Genomic DNA, 12,124 nt, shown 5'->3' on the forward strand with positions numbered 1-12,124 from the left:
TAATTTAAAAGATACGTTCAAAAGATTTATAGTTCATAGAAAATTGGTGCAAATTCAAAAATTGTCCTTTTATTTCGTTGAAAGATTCGTAACTTTTTTTCTTTTTATGCTCTTCGTGTCTGTCATTCTGTCGATGGGTTGATTATGAAAACTTCAGATGGCTTGAGCTCCTTTCCGATAAATTAGCGAGCTGAAAATTTTCATATACATTCATTGTGGATGTCATTGTAGTGGTGCAAACATATTCACAAATAAAGCTTTTCAATAGAAAATTAGTTTTTGAAAGATATGATTTCAAACGCGTATATTTGAAGTTGGCCGAGAATGGTGGAAGGGAGTGAGTGAGAAAATATGCGGTTGAGAGGAAGGTTGAGAATGAGTAAGAGAACGGTAGTGGAAGGAGGAGTAAGAGAGGGAGAGTGCTATAATATGCTTCGTGTGCTAACTAAGTTGATTTGCTAGATTTCGTGACATGTACATTCATCAAATTGGCTTCATGTCTGTATAAAAAGTTCCGTGGCAGTTCTTTGTGTCAATAATGTTTTTAATGATCTTATGCTAGGTAAGATACTTCAAACCGAGGTTGAAACTATCTCTCCAGATAAGTCTTGAGTGAATTGAATTTTACTGTATACATAGTCTTAATTTGCAAATTATCTAAACTATCATATTCCAATCTTGCTTTGCATTGTTCTAATGATTCTTCTAGTCTTACTAGCAGAGTAGTACTAACGATCACGTTCTAATCTAACGTTACGTTGCTTTTTCTAATTTGAATATACCGTTTCTTATAACATTGAATTGATTGTTTTAATCTACTCTCATTTTAATCTAGTCTTTTCACAAGTTTTTCTCGGTTCATATGTTCTTTTAAGTATTGAGTTTTCCAGTTATGCATTTTTTCAAAATAATTTTTTTTCGCTCTTTCTTTTTTTTATGAAAAAATATCGTTTTAGTTAAGAAATGATTAAACTTTAGTCGACAAAATATTGAAAATAAATTTTTAAATACGATTTTATTTCATGTAAAAAAAATATGTAAGTTATATCAAATTTGTTTGATAAAATAAATGTTTTTTTTATAAAAAAACGTTTATGCTAATGAAAATTCCATATCTATTACTTTCTTTACGAAAATAATTTAGATTCATGTAGTCAATAAATTAAATAATGTGACAAAGCAGAAATTTACCTTAAAAATATTCTAAATGATTTAAACCTCCAATCGGATAGCTGTAGGCAGTCTGAATTGAAGGTTTAAATCGTTTAGTTGTTTTTAAGCTGAATTTACGATTTCTATTGAAACTGCATGAATTTCCTAGTATTGCTTATGAACATTTTTAATCAATTTTTTTTAAATTATCTTATCCGCAGTGTTTACTGATTCTGAATAAGAATCTAAAATGGACATCTAGGTTTAGGATTTAAAATAAAAAATTATTTTTCCTTTAATTTCAAACTTCTTTTAAGCGTAATATTAAATTATTTGTAATGGCGTTATAATTACAGTCTCATATTGTGAAATCTTTAATATTTCAATAATTTAATCATTCTGTTCATCACGGAGATTATCATTCTTAACAGAAGCATGTGCTAATTTCCCATTTCTACCTGAAATGTCATAGCCAATGAAGATGCGATTTATCCATATCTGAATCTATGTTTTAATGTTATATTTCAACAAATGTGATTTTAAAGTAGTAATAAAACGTAGCAAAGAGAAAAAAATTATGCAGTACTAACCGCTGGGCTGAGTGCTGGACCTCTGCTGGGAACTTGCGATGAACCTCTTCGAGGTTTGGGATGCTTACTTGAAGAACTGATAGCTTTCTGGCCGTCTAAGCAAACTCTTGACTCTACCTGTGTAAGAGTATCTTGTTCTACACATGCAGCTCCATTTATAGCTGCACTTGTTGCAGCTGCAGCAGCTGCAGCTGCAGCTGCACCTGCACTTGCACACGCACATGGGTTGAAGTTTTTTTTTGATTGTCTTCTGCGGGGTTTAAGACTGCACAAACAAATATATATACGTCATTAAAAATATACAACAATTATAATAATTCTAATAAAATAATTATTAAGACTTGGGTCATTTATTAAGTTAAGATCTGTCTAAAGCCGGTATAATGGAGGTATAATCACTGTAGGAACAGCCCAGCCGTACCCCGATTACATAATTTACTTATCAAAACCATAGTGGACTTTCTCTTTTGGGACATTTTTTCTCTTGCAAAGTAAAATGACATAAGCTGGTTAGTTAAACATACACCTCCCGATGTTGTAAAGGAAGACTAAAAGCGGTTCAGTAGAACAAAGGGAATCAAATATTACATGCAACAATAGAATTAAAAGAAATTAATGAAGAAAATGCTAATGAAATTCAGTACGTGATTTGTGAATCTGAAATTCCAGTTTATGGAATAGGGGTTAAATGCAAACCTACAACCTCTTCAATGACTTTCTTTTCAAGGCGTCTGATTATCACGAAAACCTATAGGCGCAAGAACATTCTGTAAATAAAAAAACGAGCAGTTATTTCGTTTCAATTCATCAAAATATGAAAACTAATTTTTAAGGAAAATTTAGCGTGTAAAAAATAGAAATAAAATAATTTATCTACATTAATAATAAATTTAATTAAAAACCCAACAGGATTAGTAAATTTACTTTAATTTTTCTTTTTATTTTAGCAATTCTATTTACAACAGGTGGTGGAAAGTAGTGGCTTCTGACATTACATATGCTGCATCAACAACTGTTAATACCTTTAACCTTCATTTCTTAAAAAGTTTACTCGTATATATTACATTTTCCCAGTTATTAGATTTTCAATTTGATTACAGATGCCTGACATCATTTTTAACTGTTACAATTGTAATATTTATCTTTGTACCCGTTATATTTATTCAAATCTTTACTTCACATTATTTTATCATTCTCTTTCCCATTTATTTCTTCTCGTGTTTTTATTTAGTTTTTTTAAATTTTACCCGGTGTTTATGGCCAGGATCTATATCTGATCCTGGGGGATACATTTTACAACCCGTAATTTGGTTTCAAAATCTCTCACAAATCATTATACAAACTTTATACTCTCCATTATATCCTTGTATTTATGCATAAATATACGTTACGGCTTTTAAAAACTGTTCGCAAATACTTATTTGTGGCAACATAAGTATTCGAAACTTAGTTTTTCTTATTTCTTTAAACTCACATTCTTGACTATTCTCTCTTCTTGTCCAGATATTTCACTTTATTATGAAACTCATCTTTTATATGCGATGGTCATTTAATTATTGACGAGATGAATGACAACAGCGAAAAAATTAATGGAATGAACCGAGATTGTCTGACGTTCGAGTTCGCACCTTAGACAATTTCATCATATTTTTATTTATTTCAAAATTTCCGCCCCGCTTGAAACTTGTTCAGTGAAAACAGTGCGCTGTGATAAAATATTACGTTAAATAGTATATAAACCATGTAATAAACTTGAAAAATTGGAACAAAGGTTTAAATCTGTTAATGTCTTACAGACTTTCATGGTAGGGGAAGACCGCTACCAAATAAAGGAAGGTTTAAATTTCATAATAACTAGTGATAGAAACTCCGAATCATTTTGAGGCGGAATTCAAACGCCAGAATATGGAATGGAAACATCAGAGGTTCATCCGCAAGAAAAAATGTCAATCCACGCGTCAGCCGGTAAGTGATGCTAACTGTGTTTAGGATCTATAAAGGCTAAATTCATAGCAAATTTTGAGAGAAGTACAATTAACAGTACTATCGTGAGAAGCTAGAAAATAAAGTGAAACCCATAATCTGATGGAATCGTCCAAGTTCACTCTCAGATGCAATTATTCTGCACGGTAACGCCGGTCTCTGTACAGACCAAATGTCGTTGAAAACTCTTCAAAAGTCTAGCAGAAAAGTTTTGTCACATTCACCTTACACTCCCGATCTCTCCTTTATTTATTTTTTGTTTTGACCTTTCACAAAGAGTTTATCGTAGCATAGAGTTTGGCAGCAATGAGAGGCAAGGTATGGAAAATATTTTCTCAGACAATTCTTTATTGCTGGCAAAAGCAAACCCAAATGAATATGGAACACGCGCCTAAATATTAATCTTAATTTAACAAAGTAATTTTTGTAAACTTTCTGTCGTGACGTAAAATTATTGTAGACTTGAGTTTTAAAAACCACTAAAAAACTTACAACTTAAAAAAAATCAATTCTCCCTGGAAAAATAAACTGTCTTTTTGCCATTACTTATTATAGTAAATAATTTTAAATTTATGTACTATTTTTACTACAAAATAGTTCTAATCTGTACATTATTGTGTTTTGTATCTTATCCAGTGGTTATTAACACGAGTTACCTTCAAATATAAATTAATTTTTTTATTTTTATATTTAACATTTTTTTACTCAATAGAATTATTTTACTTTTTATATTAAATTATGTATCAACTCTCATGATATTTAGTAATTTATATAACAATGAAACAAAGTAAAATGTGCATTTTATTCATAGTAAAAGCTTAAATCTCAGTTTTATTCGAAGAAATCAATCAAACCAACACTAAAGCAGTAAAGAATAAAATTTTAATTATTAATTTATTCTTTTATTAATTTTAACATTTTTAAATGAGCAATATTTAGAAATTTTCTGCAATATTTAAAGATAAAACAACTTTGTATATTTTTATTTCTGCAGACAAAATGCAGAGTGGTGGTTAAATTGGCTGGAATAAATATTAGTCACAAAAGCGAACGAAATATTTAATGTATAATGTAATTCTGTACTATACAAATATTTACATAATATGTTAATATTGTAACCATTAAATAATTTTTCAACCGTTGAATATAAAAAAACCATCACCGTTTAGAAAATGCTATTTTCTCCAAGCGATCTATTTTTCGTTTGAAACTGCTCTATCCCTAAACCTTCATGTGACACCATAGGGGTAGGGTCAAAAAAGTTTAGATAGAAAGGGTAGAGTTGTGAAATTATTTTAAAGTTATTGAAAAACAAAACGTAAACAACATCTGACTAAGGTAACCTTAGCCAAAATGGCGGCCGTTTAATATTTTTCACAGTTTCTTTCAAAAGTGGCCTACTGTTTTTCTTTTGGTAGAAGATGCAAAAAATGTTCCTACCTCAAAGAATTTAATTTTCAATATGAGACACGTGACACTAGACCAAAGAGATTAAAAGACAAAAATTTAGACCTAAAAATTTATCTTGCGACAGCAGAAATTTGACTAGTTGGGTGTGAGCCCCTGTTGTAATTTATAAGCCAAATTAACCAAATACAAGAACGGAATGGTCATTTTTATAAAATTGAAAGAAAATATTTTTCCAAATCCAAATTGACATTATTTATCGCTTGACAAGTACTATCAGAACTACAAATTTAAAAAATTGAACGGCAACAAAGTACAAAGAATTTAAAATAAAATTGCATGCTCCCTTTAACTACACTAAGAAAAATGCAGAATACATACAAATAACTTCGTGTAGTGTTTTAAAAATTGTAAATGAAGGAGTTATTGTAAATACTCTTTCTTACTGACACGAGTACTTTTGGACTTTAAAATCTTATCACGTTAACAGAATTTGATATCGTAAAAGTATGGATAAAAAAATTAAAAATAAATTATATGTATGTTCATAATGCAAATTTAGAGAATGCATAAGGCTCCCGGAAAAAATTAAAATGTAGAATATATTAAACAGACTTCAAGAATATAAGTTCTAAAAACTAATTTCTAGAAAAAAAAATTTAATTTCGGACCAGTCAACACCCAAAATAACGTAAATTTTGTGTTCGAATTGATGACAATGCTGCCAAGTATTAAGCTCATAGGAGCTTAAAAAAAAAACTGCCTACAACTGTAGTTTTTTCGTTCCACATAAATATGCGTCCCTCTCCCATTTCCTGCCTATGCCTTTTTAAGTTTATTTGCCTTAGGAAGTTATTTACTTTTTAGAAAGAATTATTTGTAAAGTTTTTAAAAAATAACTAAAACGTAAAAGTTTAAAATGTGATAATTGCAGTTAATTTGTAATAATTACTGATGTTGGAATAGTTCATTAAGGTTAATCATTACTGATTATATTCGTAATAAAAACATTTTCAAAATATTTCAAATAATTATCAGGAAATTTTGCTAATATTATACGCTGTATTATCATTTTTCATGAACTGAAATAATGAAAAATCTCAGATTTAAATGAGCAACGATAGAGGTTACATGATTAACCTCTAACCACAATAATAATGTAAAACTTAAAACAAAATTATTTAATTAGTTAATATAATTTTATATATTTAATATTTACTTACTTGTGTGTAATTTCTTTAGTAAGTTGCATCAGATTCGCTGAAGCTGCTTTTCTATTTTTGCATTGTTGAGCACAAATTTGCTGGAGATTTGTTCTGTCAAAGCCTCTAGGAAAATCCATTACTTAGAAATTTGTTATGTTTTTTTTTTAATATAGAGAAAAACTTACTAAACGAGTGATTTAGAGTATTCTACCATGTTTATTGTCATGTGATAATTAAAATTTTTGTAAACTAGTATGTGTTGTGCGTGTGTGTGTCTCAGAGTTGCCTTGACTACGAAACAATAAAACACCTTTTTTTCTTCTTACATATGCTAATATCATATGTATTTATTTATTTCAAATGTATAAATATTGCTTAATAACTGCTATTCAGTAGGTTTTGATTTTTTTGTTGTACAATAATACATTTTTTAAGGAAATGTAACTGAAGTGTTGACATAATTGAAGTGTTCTCAATTTACAACAAATATTATTTATTTATTTTGTGACTAGGATTGAATATAATGATAGAGACTATTTATTTATTCGCAGGTTCTTTTTATTAAAAAAAAAAAAAAAAAACTTATGGCTTTAATTTTTGATATTAAAACGATGAATTTCGTTTCCTAATGGTTTTTTTTTTCATATCAGTCACCTCTTATTTTTATGTAATTATATTAAATAATGTATATTTTTAAAATTTTAATTACAACTGATTAATTTTTCTGATGAAACTGTCTACGTAGAAGTTGTAACTCTGGAAATAATTATCTATTCTTGAAAGGTTGAAATGAGCAAAAATGAGTGATGATAAATGTTATCAGAAATTTAAAAAACCTAATATTGCTTTTTCATTGTTAAACTAGCATTTTGAGTAAATGTATAAAGATAATATTTTATACACAGAGTATATCACGAATGTAAAAAAAAAATCATTCAAATAATCATGAATCCAGAAATGATATGTATTTCTTCTACCACGTTAAAATGCAGCCATATCATAATTCTTTGAACTTAAATTAAAAATTAAATTTGAAGGTTGCACATGGTTTTTAACCTGATAAATTTATGAAAGCAGGTCCCAGAAAATTTGTGAATTTTTGAGAAAATTATTTTGAAATTAAAAAAAATTGTTGTTGAAAAATATTATTTTTTGTTAATTCGAAACAATAACAAAATAAAATTTTAAATATTTATTTGTAAATATTTTAAAGTAAACAGTATATGATATAAATTTATTCACGATATTGTTAATTGTGGGCTACTTAAAGACAAACATAACCCAAATTTATTTCAGATATTTCAGTTTTGCTCAGACGTTATTTTAATGACATTTTGCATGATTTAAAGTAACATTGCAACAGGATTCTTGACGATTATCCATATCTACAGAATCTTGACTCGGTTCTTTCATTCCATCAGGTCGATTACCAGATACTACTGAAAGGTGATCCACACTGGAACGTAACAGAAGAACAAAATGTCACACAAAGCGAGAGGTGATGCCTCTCATAGTATCATTTCCGTACAACTAACATTCCAAAACTTGATGAATTATTATAAAGTACACCTGTTTCATCAAACCATTTGGAGTGATCGAATTTTTAATAGAGAAAAAAGGGAATACTAGTGACATTCATCGTCGTATAAAAACCGTTTATAATTGTCAAATGAAGTACTGTGAGTAGGTAGGCAATAAAATTTCGAGCGTCTAAAACTGGTAAAGCGATTATTAAGGGTGAACTTGCCAATGGTCTACGAGTTTGTGACTGATAAGAAGCATCAAAAGAAGGTGGATGAGTTGATTCAAAATGCCCTCGCATCATACAAATGACAAATCGCCATGCAGATAGTTATCGAAATTACGAGTAGGATATATTATTTTACAAATGGGCTACTGTAAAACCTGTTCGCGCTGGGTACCACGCAACTTATAGAAAAAAAAACAAACTACAATGAAAAAAAATATTACGTACACGTTTCTGAAAGTTATAACGATCGAGGTGACTTCTTTAAAATATTACGAGGAGACAAAACGTCGGTGCATCGTTACAACCTAGGAGAAAAATTGCTGAGCATGGAATACAAATACTATGTTTCACCACAATGAAAAAAATACAAAACCTAAACATCTCTTGATTGTACAAAAAAATTTCTTGATACATACTGTGTTCTGGAATTCCAAACACGTATGCGTGATTGACTACCTGGAAGCTGAGAGATTGTAAATTCTTTGCTATATATATATATATATATATATATATAGACGTGAAACACCTTAGGAAAACTTTTTGTGGGCTTAATTCACGAATTTGATACTTCTGCAACACGTTTATGTTCGACTAAATACATCACGTGACTGCCGAGGCTCATATGTAGTTGAAATTTATACTTATATCACACCAATCATACTTATACAATATGCTAATCAGATTTGGGACCATGGGATTTCCTATCCTTTCCGAAATTGAAGAAGGATATGAAGGGAATTAATTCACCACGAGTGGTGAACTGAAGGACGCAGTGAGGTTATGGATCAAGTAAAGGCTGCCAAAATCCTTCTCTGACAGAATGAGAAAACTGGTTCACCACTGAGAGAAATGTGTATCTATAAATTATCATTAAATAAAAAATAAATAAGTTTTTGTAGCAAATAAAATTTATTTTTATGCCGTATTTGTTTTATTTGACTATCTCTTTTCATTTTCGAGTTATGAGTGATGATTTTTGAACTAGACATTTTCAGTCATTTGTTGAAATGCCTGTAGTTTTATAATCGAAAGTCATCCTCAATCTAAAAAGGAAATAAAGGCATATTACGTCGAAAAATTACACAGCACACCATGATCAATTTGCTGCTACGTAAATTGTACTAATATAGCCTGATAGGATTAATGCTGTGCCCTTAAAAAAACTTTATTACTGACTAATCCATTCAGATATAATTGAATTTCTTCTAATTTCCACAGGTTGTTCCAACGTTCTAATTTATCTTTACTAACATTCGTTTATAAAATTGTAGCATTAGATCATACTAGAATTTGAATTCTTGGAAAATCATTCATTTTTACGTTTGGTAATATAATCTTGTAATATTCTATCTTTAATATTCTATGAACTTCTAATTCTAATCTTTAATATTCTATGAACGCTCGAACTACGCTCCAGTAGAAATACTTCTTGACAACGAATAAACTATGTCGGTTTCTTATAACAGCAGCAAGAACAAACGATTCGCATACCATCCGAAGATTCTTTTTTTGCAGAACTGAAATTATTTTTTTCAAAATTACAAATTCATAATTAATTGTACAGTATTGACTGAACACGGTCGTGATGTCTTAAATTAAAATTACGGTGAAATTCTCTAGGCATGGTACTCAAATTGTCAGTTTTTGTAAAATACTTTGACGGTCAGATATATTGCATACCACATTGATTCAAGATAACGAAATAGCAATATGACAAACTGGTTTATACTTGTTACTCAGTAATACCAGTCTTCTAGAGCTACCAATACAATTTTGAAATTCCCTGAGACAACCTTTAATTTTTTCTTAAAAATTTGTTTTTTAACAAAATTTTATTTTTGTATCAAGTCTTCTTTATAGTGCACTAATTTCATTTTGCATAGTGCACTAATTTCATTTTCCCTTTTCAGAGGAATATAGCTCTCAATAAATTTCTTTCAGATAACTTAAGCGGTATGTTATTTTTATGAAAAATTACATGGTCTACATTAATGAGCGAATGAAAGATGCATTTTGACGTCCCTGAAGGATAGTAATTATTAAGGTAAGAAGATACTTCCGATAAAAGTCAGTAATGGTTTAATTTTATTATATGACCTATATATTCTGAAAAACCAAAAATGCTCTCAGAGGATAGAATCAAAATTATTTACTATTAGCCTACTTAAAGATTTTTATTTACAAATTTTATTTATAAGTTACATCTTAAAAACATTCGAAAAAGGAAATACGCCTATACGTATGTAAATACTTGCGGAGTTGGTTTGTCTTCAGAAAAAATCGGTATGCCCATGACTCAACTGAAAGGCTCAGCACATTTTTTACTAACTTAATCTGATGAACCCTTTATGTAAAAATGTTGATATTTGAATTTGGCAGACTCTTGAAATTTATTATCATACGTGAATGTAATAGAAAACAAGGATCGAAATAAAAATTAGCATATCATATAAAATTATTATTTAAAACGGTAAATTATCCACCCGTTTGTTTTTATTATAATTTTCAAAGCTGAAAAAAAATCCATCAATGGATGTAAATGGGAAGTGAAAAATCAATAAAGTGTAATTCAATAAATTTTTTCATAGTCACGGGAAAGTGGGCGGACCTATTAAGCTTGGACATAAAAAAAAATCCTATATAATTATACTAAAGTATTTCCAATTAAATGTAAAAACATTTCTTAGAGAATTTTTAAAGAGATATTTATCAGGACGTCGCTTCGTACAAAACTATCAAAATTAAGCTGATGTAATTGCTGAGGATTTTCGTATGCTTTTCTCTTTCCCAAAACTGGCAATCTGTTAAACAGAATTGCCGGTTATTCTGTACAAAGCCGGTTTCTTCGTACATAATCACAGCCATTAAATCTCAACCACCATATAATTCAGCTGATACATTACGGTAACATACATATAGTGTTGATCTTTAAATTACAGAAAAAAATGATTTTACCCGTATGTTGGAGGCATTCAGATAAAACTGAGAATTGATAACTTTTAACTTTTTCTTAACTTTTAACAAAAATCTATAATTTCAATTTCAAGAAATAATTACACTTTACAACAGGATATCAGTTGGACTTAATTATTGCATTAGTAATATCTCATTAGCTGAAACCAGTTGACGTTATTTTTTGCAAAGACGATGTTGTGATAACCAGATAATAAGGGTGTTTCTGCAACTGTTTGCAAATTTTTTCGCTCTACACAATGTTTACCAAATGCCGAACGTGTTCAGAGTTTCCCTATGTGCTTTCGAAAACCAGTAATTCCTATCTGCTCTTTTAAAGTCAATAATTATCGTATAATTTCAGCAATAATCAATTGTTTTTCGGCATATTCTATTCGAAATCCTCGTAGAATTATCATAATTATTAATGGTTTGTAAAATAAATACTAACTATTGTGACACGTTGTTAAAATATGTAGCAATTTATTTTAAAATGTTTTTCATCAATGGTTAGAAAATAAACGAAAGATAAATAAAACATTTTTACGTAGTTTTGCCTAAGAATATTTGGGCAACGACTTTTCGTTATTCTATTTTGTATAATTTTTTGGACAAGAAATATAAGAACATAAGTAGAAAACTAAAAGAGGTACAATTTTTTTATTTTTTATTTAATATTAAAATTTATTTTCTGTTTACAAGGAAATTAAATTATTATAACCGTAGTTTGATGAAATAATTAAAAATAACGAATAGACCCTACACACAAGCATCAAAGTTTAAACTCAGTCGCCACTGTGACTCGCTGCAAAAACGCGTATGAAAAATACACCAGTACAAAGATAACCTCAAATTAAGGTTATGTTGTCGGTTGTAATACAGAACCAAAACACATAATATTGTGTAAACCTAACACATAACCTAAATTAAGCGTAACTAAAGAACAACTCAACCAAATCTTCATCAAATTCTCGCATGCATAACTTCAGATACACTACTAGAGCATATTTAAGTTCCAATTAAATTTATAGTGTAGTTTTCGAGAATTTCAAGCCACAAAAAATTTTATTCGTGAATGATATTTT

At 29.2% G+C, this 12,124-nt stretch overlaps 1 protein-coding gene across 2 annotated transcripts in view; it reads right to left on the minus strand.

The window, feature by feature from the left end:
* The window catches only part of LOC142320929 (uncharacterized), a 43,714-nt gene extending 37,145 nt beyond the window's left edge, over nucleotides 1-6,569 (minus strand). For both annotated transcript variants that reach the window (XM_075358916.1, XM_075358917.1), the window contains exons 1-2: nucleotides 6,356-6,569; nucleotides 1,743-2,007 (exon numbers count right to left, since the gene is read on the minus strand). In XM_075358916.1, coding sequence (XP_075215031.1) covers nucleotides 1,743-2,007; nucleotides 6,356-6,474 — 384 coding nt within the window. In that variant the 5' untranslated portion in view covers nucleotides 6,475-6,569. The remainder of the gene's footprint in view (nucleotides 1-1,742; nucleotides 2,008-6,355) is intronic.
* Nucleotides 6,570-12,124: the final 5,555 nt, after the last annotated feature.

The sequence above is a fragment of the Lycorma delicatula genome, chromosome 3 (assembly GCF_047948215.1).
Source record: "Lycorma delicatula isolate Av1 chromosome 3, ASM4794821v1, whole genome shotgun sequence".
Lineage (NCBI taxonomy): Eukaryota > Metazoa > Arthropoda > Insecta > Hemiptera > Fulgoridae > Lycorma > Lycorma delicatula.